The 12,681-nt window shown below is 33.0% G+C and overlaps 1 protein-coding gene across 1 annotated transcript in view; it reads left to right on the top strand.

Moving 5' to 3' along the window:
- Positions 1-12,650, top strand: part of LOC132716279 (neuronal acetylcholine receptor subunit alpha-10-like) — a 42,036-nt gene extending 29,386 nt beyond the window's left edge. The window contains exons 5-8 of the mRNA XM_060699514.1: positions 1,340-1,520; positions 5,495-5,762; positions 7,153-7,239; positions 11,085-12,650. Coding sequence (XP_060555497.1) covers positions 1,340-1,520; positions 5,495-5,762; positions 7,153-7,239; positions 11,085-11,911 — 1,363 coding nt within the window. The 3' untranslated portion in view covers positions 11,912-12,650. The remainder of the gene's footprint in view (positions 1-1,339; positions 1,521-5,494; positions 5,763-7,152; positions 7,240-11,084) is intronic.
- Positions 12,651-12,681: the final 31 nt, after the last annotated feature.

Here is a 12,681-nt window from a genome sequence, read left to right as displayed (position 1 = left end):
TTACACTACCTCGCTTGTTATTTCCTTGTCAACTTTACTTTTGCTTCTCCTTTGCCGTAAATTGCAGCAGAATTTCGCGGAACAAACCAAAACAGTTGAACGTCTTGATGTCTATAAATAGAATGTCATTTCGCATAAACCTCTGGTTAGCATTAATGAAAAGTCTGCCGTGAAATACAATTATTCAGTTATACTGCAGTAAAAGCATCATTTCTTTATAGAAATACTTGTCAAACACACGCAAAGTGTATAATGGAGTCTTTTTGCAAACACTGTCTTGGGATTTTACTCCGCGCGACATATGTTTTCCTGGAACAATAACGTGTAAACATGAAATTTCGATGTTACTTCCAAAAATACTATAGTTGTGAACATTAAATCAAATTATTTCAAAGAAATATGTTTTGTGGATAAAAATGTCGTTTTAAAATTACTCAAGACATTATATATTGTAGAGTACATCATGCCATTTTAACGGCAGCCTTAGGTTTTGAATTTCAATTTTCAAAATGTCAGTAAAATTTACTTCCTCAAAAATACACATGTGATCTAGACTTAAATTTAGGTTGTATTTTAGCAATAATATCCACGTAAAATGCTTTTAGGTATTAAGGAAGAAATAACGTATTAAATGTCCTGAATAATTTGTATAAAACAATATTAATATTATTGTTTTAGGCAAACATTTTGAATTATTTCATCAATTTGCTGGAAGCGAATTTCACGTTTTGTGCATTTACTACAATAGTCAGATGCTAAAATGTATTTCTCTAAAATAATTGGCAAAGAGTTCAATGTTTAGATAAGGAACAACTTATAATTTGCAAAGATGGCAGCCTCGTTTTAAGTATTTTAAAAAAGTTAAAATAAACTTCTGGGAGGCAACATGTGCGACAAAAATGTAACACATATATATGTACTCCTTTATTTAAGTACACCTCTTATATTAATCCCCTTTCACCAAATTTCTGCCCGAAAATAGAAATCCTTGTCCATTCCCAGACGCAATCTTGGTAAGTCTTATTTCCGGCTATTTTTTGGCGCAATAGTAAAATTTCTGCTTTAAGGGGAAACTGAAATTCCAAAAGCTATCCGTTGCACAAGAATGGGACATATAGAAGAACCGTTATTACAAATGACTGCACAGTGCTATAATACAAAATATGCTTTTCATACAAAAAAGTTTTGTAAAAAGAGCGTTTAAAATTCAGTGCATATAATTTATTGTTAGAGGGTGTTTCTGCTAACACATTAAAGGTATAACTATGAATATGTCCTTACAAATGAAATGCTATCCGCATTATAGTAGATGAATATTCTAGAACATTTATGTTTGCAGTGCAGCAGAGTATACCGACGGTCTTATGCCAGCTAACGCCATGGTTCGTTACGATGGTAACGTATTCTGGCCAATACCAACAAAACTTCAAAGTTCATGTAAAGTAGATGTCACATATTTCCCATTTGATATGCAAACGTGTAAAATGAAGTTTGGGTCATGGACATACGATGGATTTCAGGTAGTTATATACATTTGTATATTAATTAATTTGAAGGTCAACACTTTCATAAAAAGCATGTCCTAACTATGGCGGAAAGAACCGAAAATACTCGATTGAGAGAGAGAATATTTGTCTGCGTCTTTTTTTATGCTCCCCGAAAAATTTCGGGGGAGCATATAGTCGGCGCCTTGTCCGTCTGTCCGTCCGTCCGTCTGTCCGTCCGTTGTCTTGTCCGGAGCATAACTTGAAAACCCTTGGAGATAATTTGTTGAAACTTCATACAGTGGTAGAGGGCATCGAGGGGGAGTGCAGTGTCAAAGAACCATAACTCAATTTTGCCCGGTTTTTGAATTATCTCCCCTTATAGAAAAATCTTGTCCGGGGCATAACTCTAAAACTATAAGAGATATCAACATGAAACTTTGTAGGTGAATAGATCTCAATAGGTAGATGTGCAGTGCATAAGAACAATAACTCTTTTCATCCTAATTTTGGAGTTATTGCCCTTTGTTAATTTTAATACTTTGAACTTGAACTTTGTCCGGAACATAACTTGAAAACCCTTGGAGATAATTTGTTTAAACTTCATACAGTGGTAGAGGGCTTGGAGGGGGAGTGCAGTGTTAAAGAACCATAACTCTATTTTGCCTGGTTTTTGAATTATCTCCCCTTATAGAAAAATCTTGTCCGGGGCATAACTCTAAAACTATAAGAGATATCAACATGAAACATTGTAGGTAGATAGATCTCATTGAGTAGAGGTGCAGTGCAAAAGAACCATAACTCTGTTAAGCCTTATTTTTGAATAATCTCCCCTTTTAGAAAAATCTTGTCCAGGACATAGCTGTAAAACTATAAAAGATATCAACATGAAACTTTGTAGGTAGATAAATCTCAATGGGTAGATGTGCAGTGCACAATAATCATAACTCTACCTTGCCTAATTCTGGAGTTATTGCCCTTTGTTTATTTTTACTTTTTGAATTGTCCAGGACATAACTCGGAAATCATAAGAGATATCATCAAGAAACTTTGTAGGTTGATAGATCACATTGATTAGAAGTGCAGTGCAAAGAACTGTAACTCTGCCTTGCCTAATTTTGGAATTATTGCACTTTGAACTTTTTCCACGGACATAACTCTGAAACTACAAGAGGTGTACTTTCCTGTGTCCAAAACCTATTCGGGGAGCATCACCCGGCTCAAACCGGGCTCTTGTTTATATTTGCAATCTCTTATAGTTAATAAATAAATTAAGATTCATCTTCAGTTTGAAAAACAAATTACATCTGCGTATTGATCCCATCTGCTTAATTAAGCTTTGGAAATAACTGTTAAAACGATAATAAAAGTTTTAAAAATGATTATTTTGCAGTTTTATAATTTGGAAAAAAAAATTTATTTGTTAATATTTCTAATATTCTACTCTTCTTATTTGATGTTCGTGGAAGACTTTTTGCCATCGACTTTCATTTTAATTTTTTTCTGTGCGGAAATTTATAAACAACTAAATAAAAAACAAAGTGACATGCATTATCCGATAGGGAAAATATTTGTAAAAAATATTTCTTAAAAAATGTGTGTAAGAAAACCGCCAAACCGCTATGCAATTCATAAACAATTTATCCTAATTATTTAATTCATTTAATAATCATTTGTATATGTCTGATATAATTCAACTTATCAAATAAGCTATCAAAGGGTTTATCCAAACAAACGCTGTTTTGTTGTTGTTGTTGTTGTTGTTTTGTTGTTGTTGTTTGATTTATTTTTCTTCATTTCTAAGAAATATTGACAGAAATGCGTAATTCAAACATGATTATCAAATACATAGAAAAAACCTCCTGCCCGTTTTACTCATTCATGAATAAATAAGTTGATTGATTGATTAATTGATTAATTAATTAATTAATTAATTAATCATACATTCATTTTGTTCTCATTTTTTATTGATTGATCGATCGATCGATCGATTGATTGATTGATTGATTGATTGATCTATTCGTTCAACTAACAAACTAAACGATTCAGTCCGTCTTTAAAGATTAAAGCACGCAAACAATATCAGGTTTCACGTGTTGCAATAAAAAAGCAGCACGAGTTGGTTTAGATTTCCAAAAATATGAACGTCTATGTCAATAAAATCAGAAAATAAACTTCTCAAAGAAATGATATTGATTTGTTTGTGCAAATATTATTTGGCTCTTGTGTTTTTCTAGCAACAATAACCTGACACCATATAACACCACGTAATGAATCATAATACAAGAGAAATTAAATATCTTTTCTGAAACTCTGATCCTCGAAAACTAGGCCCAGTCAAGCTTTATTAACTAAATTCTGATAATTGAATGTGGAGATTTCCTTGTGAACAAGATAAAAGGAATGTCTATATTTTGACAACTTTTAGAATAAAGTCAATATATAATAAAATATTCCGCATGAAAGAAACGTGACACCAGTCTTTATTATTTGCTTGGTTTGATATTTTATACTACTGGTACATTGTATAGGGCAATTTTGATATATGTTTGCTTTGATATATGAGCCGCGTCATGACAAAACCAACATAATGGGTTTGCGACCAGCATGGATCAAGACCAGCCTGCGCATCCGCGCAGTCTGATCAGGATCCATGCTGTTCGCTATCAGTTTATTTACTAGAGTTGGTAAGCGAACAGCATGGATCCTGATCAGACTGCGCGGATGCGCAGGCTGGTCTGGATCCACGCTGGTCGCAAACCCATTATGTTGGTTTTGTCGTGACGCGGCTCATATATGTAGAACTGGGTAATTTTAATATTTTGTTTGTTCCATAAAGTGTTTTTCATTCGATATTTTCATTTTGCTTGTTCGGTTCATTTAAATGGGCAATTTCAATATTTTGTTTGGTAAATACATTATAATGGGAAATTTCAATATTTTGCTTTTCAATACATTGTAACGGGCAATTTCAATATTTGTTATTTTAATACATTGTGACAAGTAATTTCAATAGTTTCTTTCATTTGATATTTTCAATTTGCTCTTTCGATACATTGTAATAGGCAGTTTCAATATTTTCATTGTTCGATAATTTCATTTTGTTTGTTCAGTACATTTTCATGGGCACTTTTAATATTTTCATTGTTCGATAATTTCATTTTGTTTGTTCAGTACATTTTCATGGGCACTTTTAATATTTTCATTGTTCGATAATTTCATTTTGTTTGTTCAGTACATTTTCATTGGCACTTTTAATATTTTCATTGTTGGATAATTTCATTTTGTTTGTTCAGTACATTTTCATGGGCACTTTTAATATTTTCATTGTTCGATAATTTCATTTTGTTTGTTCAGTACATTTTGTTCAGTACATTTTCATTGGCACTTTCAATATTTTCAATGTTCGATAAATTCATTTTATTTGTTCAATACATTATAATGGGCAATTTCAATATTGGTCGTTCAAGCAAAATTTATTCGATAGTTTCATCTTGCTTTTTCGATTCATTGTAACGGGCAATTTCAATATTTTCAGTGTTGATAATTTCATTGTGTTTGTTCGTTACATTGTAATGGGCAATTTTCAATATTCTTTATTGTGATGCTTTATAATGGAAATTTTCTTTTACAATTAGATAATACGATGACCATTTGTCATAATATTTCAGTTCGATATTTTGAAATAGGCAATGGCATAATAATTTTGTTCGATTCATTGTACTTGGCATTGTCATAACTTGTTTAGTGTTTTGAATAGAAATTTGAATTACGGTTTTTATCAATCTAAATAAAGTTCAGATCTACCTATTTCTTCCATGCAGTGGCGTTATTTAGGGGCTGATATTAACCAGATTGGGTCTTTATTAAAATTATAAGTAAAATAAATATTAGCCTACATATAATTATCTTATTCAGAGTTATATTTTAATGATATCAGATTATTTAAAGTTGTGTTACGTACATGTATCTTTGTACTGGTTAAAACTTTAATTAAATTCATGTTACAGGTCGATATAACAAACCGAACAGAAGAAGTTGACCTCAGTAATTACGTCAACAATGGAGAATGGGAACTGATTAGCATCAAACCAGTTAGAAACGTCGTTACGTATGCTTGCTGTAACGAACCGTTTCCTGACGTCACATTCACCATTCATATACGTCGACGTACGCTGTACTACATGTACAACGTCATTTTTCCATGTATAATGATGTCCGCTTTGACGTTACTTGTATTTTGTTTACCACCGGACTCGGGAGAAAAGATTGCTCTTGGTAAGTTAATAAGTATTTTCCACATCACTGTCCCTATAAAACTATTGGAGATTCAGAGCTACTCATTTTGATTTCAAGGGTTTTCAAAAAAGGAAAAGAAAGAAAGAAAAGCAGCCCGTCTGCTTGAAATAACAAGTTCCATGTAGCGAAATATCCTGATTATAAACCGTTGTGTATTCGAATCTAATCAGGACTTCCGATTCTATCATGTTTAAATGTGAAAGAAGCTATCCACTACCTGGCGGAAGGTCCGTGATTCTACTTGGGTCCCCACATTTCTGCACGAAGATGCAACAATGATCTGCGTCTACCAGTAAAGCTGAAAAATCGTCACCAACAAAACTCTATGGCACCAATGTTATGGAGTTCCAGAGAGCGAATACAAGAGTCTGGGAAAGAATTAGTAAAAAAAATGTTTTCCCTCATATTGACCTAGAATGAACATGATGAACTGAACTGGCTGACATTCTTTTGAATAATTCGTAGCATAGTGTCTATTGGGAGCATCCACAGAAATCGACATCTTTTGATGTGTAATTGACTATTGACACATTATCATAGTGGTTATTTATTGACCATCTTACATGTACTGTTTTTTGTTATTGTTTTCATCAAAATATTGGACATAGAGGATATTGAATGAGTGTAAGTTCAATACTGAATTTATTGCACGAGTTGAATAAAATTATATTATGCGAGCCTCTGGCGAGCATAATATTTTTTTATTCAACGAGTGCAATAAATTCAGTAATGAACTTACACGAATTTAATATTCTATTTATCACATACCCAATATAAAGACCGTTTAAAGTGAAATAAGAGTCATTTTTATTGACGCGCCTTTAGTATAACACTAACATTTAGCGCGTCTTTACACTATGTTTGTATAACGCTAATGACGTCACGTCAAAATATATGCACGGCCGTGCAATACCATATTTACGGAGTCGCAAAATCGGCACGGGTGTGTGATAAACATATTTCTCACTTACCTTTCGTTATTTAGTATGAACTTTGGTGACATCGGCTGATTGAGTTGAACTTTTGACTTTAATAACTACATTTACTGAGTACTAACCTTTTTCAAGCTGAGATAATTGCCGTCTGTTACAATGTCGTCTGCTTTATATTTGAATTTTATCCACATTTTCTCAAAAACAACAAAACAATAAAGGTTGAGCATCGAGTTCAAACATCTTGGTGCCTGACTAGCAGGTAAAGTACTCTAGTTCTTATTGCAAAAGGCTATTTGTGGTCAACAGGGTAAAGGCCAAAACATTATTTTCGTACGATTTTGTGACCATGCATGTACATGTATCTTCAATTCATTCTACATATTTTAGTGCTTGTATTGTTTGATCTTTTCACAAAACTGTACATTATATTTCAGGTATAACTGTGCTTTTGGCTTTTTCGGTGTTTATGTTGGCTGTGGCAGAAAATTTACCAGAAACGTCAGAATTCGTCCCGCTTATAAGTATGAATAGAACTTTGGTTATATTTATAGTTGTGTATATTAATATACTTGTCTCATTTATACTTGTCTCATTTATTTTGATGAATTTCAAGTCGATACGTCACATTTTAACGTTTCAGTCTGCTCTAATGGAGGAGGAAGACCACATGTACCCCTCTTTTATATCAGGCACCAGAGTGGTTACCAGTGTTTCTCGTTACAAAGACAACTTTAAATGTCTTTATTCTAGACAGGTTAATTTTGTCGGTTAAAGAAAATTGTAATATTTTATTCTCCAGTTGTTTCTATAGTCTCTATATTCTCTATAGTTGTTTATCATCATTTATTCCACACGGTCAACTCCTTCAGAAACTGACTTATCATTATAATATGTTTGGAGAATGTATTAAGCGAGACTGCAATTCTCTGTTTTACAAATAGTTACTGCATCTTTTTACATACAAGAGTAAACAAGTGAATGAACGATTTTCAGAGAAAACACACACACACAAAAACAACAACAACAAAAAACCAAACAAAACAGAAACTAGAAATAATATGAGTAATTTCAGTTGGAGTAGATTAGTTTGGTCAATAAATCAAAGACCGGAGACTTTCGCCCAATAACTTTGGACAACATTTGCATACAGCTGCTAAACAATATTAGATTATTGCATTTGGTCAGCAGAGAAAAGTTTTCTCTTTTTACTTTATTAATAAAGTGTAAGCGATTGTCTTGAAAATGACCATTTCTTCAATGTACTTTAACCATACAAGGCATTATTGTCCAACAGCTGTAGAACTTAATGTATGCCAATGTCTGGGAGGTGTAAGGCCTTATTTAATGCAAAAGTGAAATAGTCAAGTCAACAGTCAGGTCAGGTCAACAATCTTAAGTAAATATTGAAAAACTGGAAATTAGGAAATATTCGTCTTTCTTAACCAATTGCCGTGGTGTGTAGAACAAAAGGTCAAAGTTAAGATAACGCTAGCAGAACGTACACGACGTGAGCTTCGATATGGTTTGTAACACCGCACTTTGGGGTCAAACGCACTTTGGGGTCCGACCCCAAAGTGCGTTAAACTTCGCACCGCACTTTGGGGTCAAACGCACTTTGGGGTCAAAATCGAGAAATTGACCCCAAAGTGCGTTAATATGTTACATATCAACGCACTTTGGGTTCAAGATGTCTAAAGGTGTCATCTGAGTTCTGTTTAAATACGGAGTTCTGACTTATTTTCTATCTGCGACATTGAAATAAGATGGCGGTCAATACTTTATGATGCTTAAGTGATAAAAGTTTTATTAATTTTACCACTTAAAATATCTAAAAATTTTGTTCATATAACAAAATTACGGTGGCATAAAAGTGACATTTGCATTTTTTTTGTTTTCAGTTTTGTATACATATTTTATTTTAGTTTTGCATACATATTTTTTCAGTTTTGCATTCATATTTTTTTAGTTTTGCATTCATATTTTATTTTTGTTTTCCGTACATATTTTTTTTTGTTTTTCATACATATTTTAGCCAATCAAACAGTCTTTAAATCTCATAACAGCCCATAGTTGAGTATAAAACTAGCACAGTGGTTTGATCACATTTCGGCCCATTTTTTGGAATCGGCCCAGTCGTTTTCGGCCGGGCAAGTCTGGTTTCGGCATATGCATTTTATATAATTATTGTTTTTTTATTATTATATACTATAATACTAGTGTTTATTTGGAAAGGATTGTTGATTGGTGATCAGTTATTATTCCATGAATATGCACCACTCAACCCCACCCCCTGAGAATGAGAATTGAGAATTATGAAACTTAGGTCAATTCTTTAGCACATCCAGATAATGTGCAGAACTTATATGCCAGGTGTGCCGGCTCAAGGTCGGGGTCACACCTACAGGTCAAAGGATAAAGACTTGGGTTTCATGTCCGCTCCTTATCTCCGAAACCCCATGAAGGATTTTAAGGCACCTTGTGACAAATGTAAACCACATCGAGACCATATGCAGAACCTTTCTTTGGGTTACCGCGGACTATATATTTATATATATATTTAAAAAGTGTTGTTATTTTTTTGATACCTCCAAAAATGAAAATGTTGGTATTTGCAAATGGCATTTGCAAATGGGGTACTGTAATTTACAGATGGCGAAGTGTTTGAAAATGGTGTTTTACAAATGGTGTAATTATCCAAACCTCTACTTTGCAATTGGCGTCATGTAAAAATATGTACGAAAAGACAAAAAAAGAATATGTATGCAAAACTAAAAAAAAGTATGTATTCAAAACTAAAAAAAAATGTTCTGTCGGTCATTTACTTGATAACTTTTGGTGCCATATTGAGCCCCATTTTAAATATGTTGGGAATGAAATAAAATGCAGTTAATATTTTTTTCCAAAGAACTATAAATATAGTCTATTGCAATGTTCTGGTGAAACATCAAGTTTTTCGATCGGACTATAAATAGTAATTTTTACAAATACATTATTAAGCTTAACAACAAGCTTAAGGGTTTTTGTAAGCTCCGTAACAACCGTTCGCCAGAGGCTTTTTTATGAGAAATCTTAAATACTTCTTTATAAAGAGCAAACATGAATTTTATAATGTTAAAATAATGGTATCTGAGAAATGTAAGATGCTTGTTACCTGAATAAAGTAGCGATAGATGTGAAATTTTTTGTCATAAAAGAAGTCAAAACACTTTGACTTCCATATAAAATACTAATTCTCTATAACTGTACTCATCATTGCCAAAAAGCAACAGATGAAATTGGCCAATGTGTAATTTCTGGATAATATAGAAGAACATCAAAATGAAAAAGCTTTTAAGAAAAACAAATAAAAGCATTATGGGCCTTTAAAACGTTATTTTAACCCTCAGGGGGATCGATACCCCACAATCCCATCTATACCCCCAGTGAGAATTTTACATTATTCTGAAGCTCCACTCTTAAAGTGCGACTACTTAAATAGTTGATATTTTAGTACTACCTGTACGGACTACTACTTAAAGCCGCATCTACACCTAGTCAAGTTTTGTTATATGTCACACATAGCTAAATAAATGGCTCTTTCAACATATTATCAGGCAAATTTTTACTGAAATGTCTTACTAAGATTTCCCAGAATTTATACCTTTGTCTATGCTAAGACTATCATATTTCTATAAAATGTGTAAATAAAAAACGGGAAAATAATGCATTTAGCTAAAAACAATGGAGTTAATGAAAGTTGTACATTCTTTTAAAATAAATGGAAAAATTGAGAAAAATATTTTAAGCTTAATAATTGATACAAATTCTTTATTTGATGATTTATTTGGTGAAAGTTCTTCACTAACTAATCAAGACCATTTAAATCCCTATTGATTCTACTATAATTCAGGGCACATGTTTGTGTCTATTTAATACCTTGATTTTTTGTTTACCATTGGCTTTGACTACAATATATTATTTAAAACATAATGAACATTAATTTTCTATGACCCCAAAGTGCGGTCGTTTGCCTGATGTTAAAAAATGCATATGTACCTGTTTAACGCACTTTGGGGTCGAAATTGGACCCCAAAGTGCGTAACGCACTCTGGGGTCGAACCCCAAAGTACGTAACGCACTTTGGGGTCGGACCCCAAAGTGCGTTTGACCACAAAGTGCGGTGTTACAATGGTTAAAACATATTAAGTAAATAATTTTTGATAAGGGACAGGCGGAGCGAGTTAAAACGAGCGAGAGTGTCCTTTATCAATAAAAAGTTACTTAATATGTTCTATGTATATTCAAATATAAGTACATAAAATAGTTTCAGTTTTCGCTGCATCTACCAGCGTCCTACAACATATCAATAGTTTTGTTTTTATTTCAGGTATTTATTTGACAATCGTAATGGCACTGACGTCAATGTCCGTTATCATGACAGTGTTCGTGTTAAATCTTCATCATAGAGGTCCAAACAAACATACAGTACCGAACTGGCTCAAAATTATCTTACTCCAAAAAATGTCCCCATATTTATGTCTACAGGAAGGTAACAGCGATATATCGCGGTTTATTAAAACCGAAGAAAGCTTCATAAAGAATATGTCTTTAAAGATAACTTTAGATAATATCCAGCAAGCTTTGCAAAATGAGATTACCCTCGAAAATGCAGAGCAATCACAAAATAATATATATAGTTCACTGTGTAACATATCTGTTCAGCCGGATATGTCTGCTCAATCAAATAGTTCACCAGTAATTGAACAGCAGACGACTTTCAACCCCGCCAACTATGTGCTTAATCACGCAAAGAACGCTTCTGGTGAACATTCCCAAAGACAGCCATGTAATTTTAGTTACGACACATTGAAACATGAACTCAAAACTCAGTCCAGTGTCAGATCACCAACGCAGTTGGCAGACGAAATGTCACGTGACCCAACGAAACAACAAACATCATCGCAGAATCGAAATGACAACAATCGGAGAAATAAACGCCGATCCAATACCAATTTAAGCAAAACAAATGAGGAGATTTTAAACTCTTTAAAAAGAATTCTCGAGAAGCATGAGAAAGAAGATAGAGACTATGAAGTTATACAAGAATGGCGTAGGGTGGCCCAATGTGTTGACAGAATCTTATTTTTTATCTTTCTAGTAGCCACTGTGTCATCAACATTAGCAATCCTCGTAATAGCACCGGCCACACAGTAACAGTTATAACCAATGGTCAGCCGGTGAGATTACTGGTCTGATGAAGCTCAAATTACGCAATATTATGCCAAAAGTGTTACGCAGAGGTATGCTTTCATTGTATATCGAAGGAGGAAACAGGTTACATAATTGAAAACAATGAGTAATAATAACTTTGATGGAATAAACATATATGATATTGAAGGTAAACAGTGACGTTACATGCAGAACGGAGATGAATGAGGAAAAAAAGTGGATACATTTGTATGTACAATAAGTTTGGCAATATATATATAAATGTATGTATAGTTTGATACATGCTAGCATGGGAAGCTTTAAATGAATCTGCAAAAGAAGGACTTAAACATATTTAATGAATAAGGAAGGCTTTCTCGCCTATCTTTTTGTTTGAAATACTGATAGTCTATCGGATAATATTCATATCGACGTTTTGTATAGACACACCCCTATTTTGTGGTGGAGCAGCATTTATCAGTTTGTAAATTTTTCTTAAAAGAATGCTCATTTAAGGTATTTGTAATGTCCGTATGAATAATAACTACAAAACAATAAGCAAACAGGATTTAAATGTTCAGAAAGTTATTGCATTAGAATAAAATAACTAAAATAACACTGAAGCAACAATGTCTCCTTGTTGGATACCAGTCGACGAGTTTTTTTGTAATGCCATAGAACATAACACGCTTTTTTGTCAGTTATGTCGACATGAATATTGTAGAATAAGAAAATAAAAAATTGAATTTGGTTTGTTATTTTTTTCAAAAATCATC

Source organism: Ruditapes philippinarum, unplaced genomic scaffold (genome assembly GCF_026571515.1).
Source record: "Ruditapes philippinarum isolate M1 unplaced genomic scaffold, ASM2657151v2 ctg154_1_1_1_1, whole genome shotgun sequence".
Classification (NCBI taxonomy): Eukaryota; Metazoa; Mollusca; class Bivalvia; order Venerida; family Veneridae; genus Ruditapes; species Ruditapes philippinarum.
This window is presented reverse-complemented; position numbering and strand designations above follow the sequence as displayed.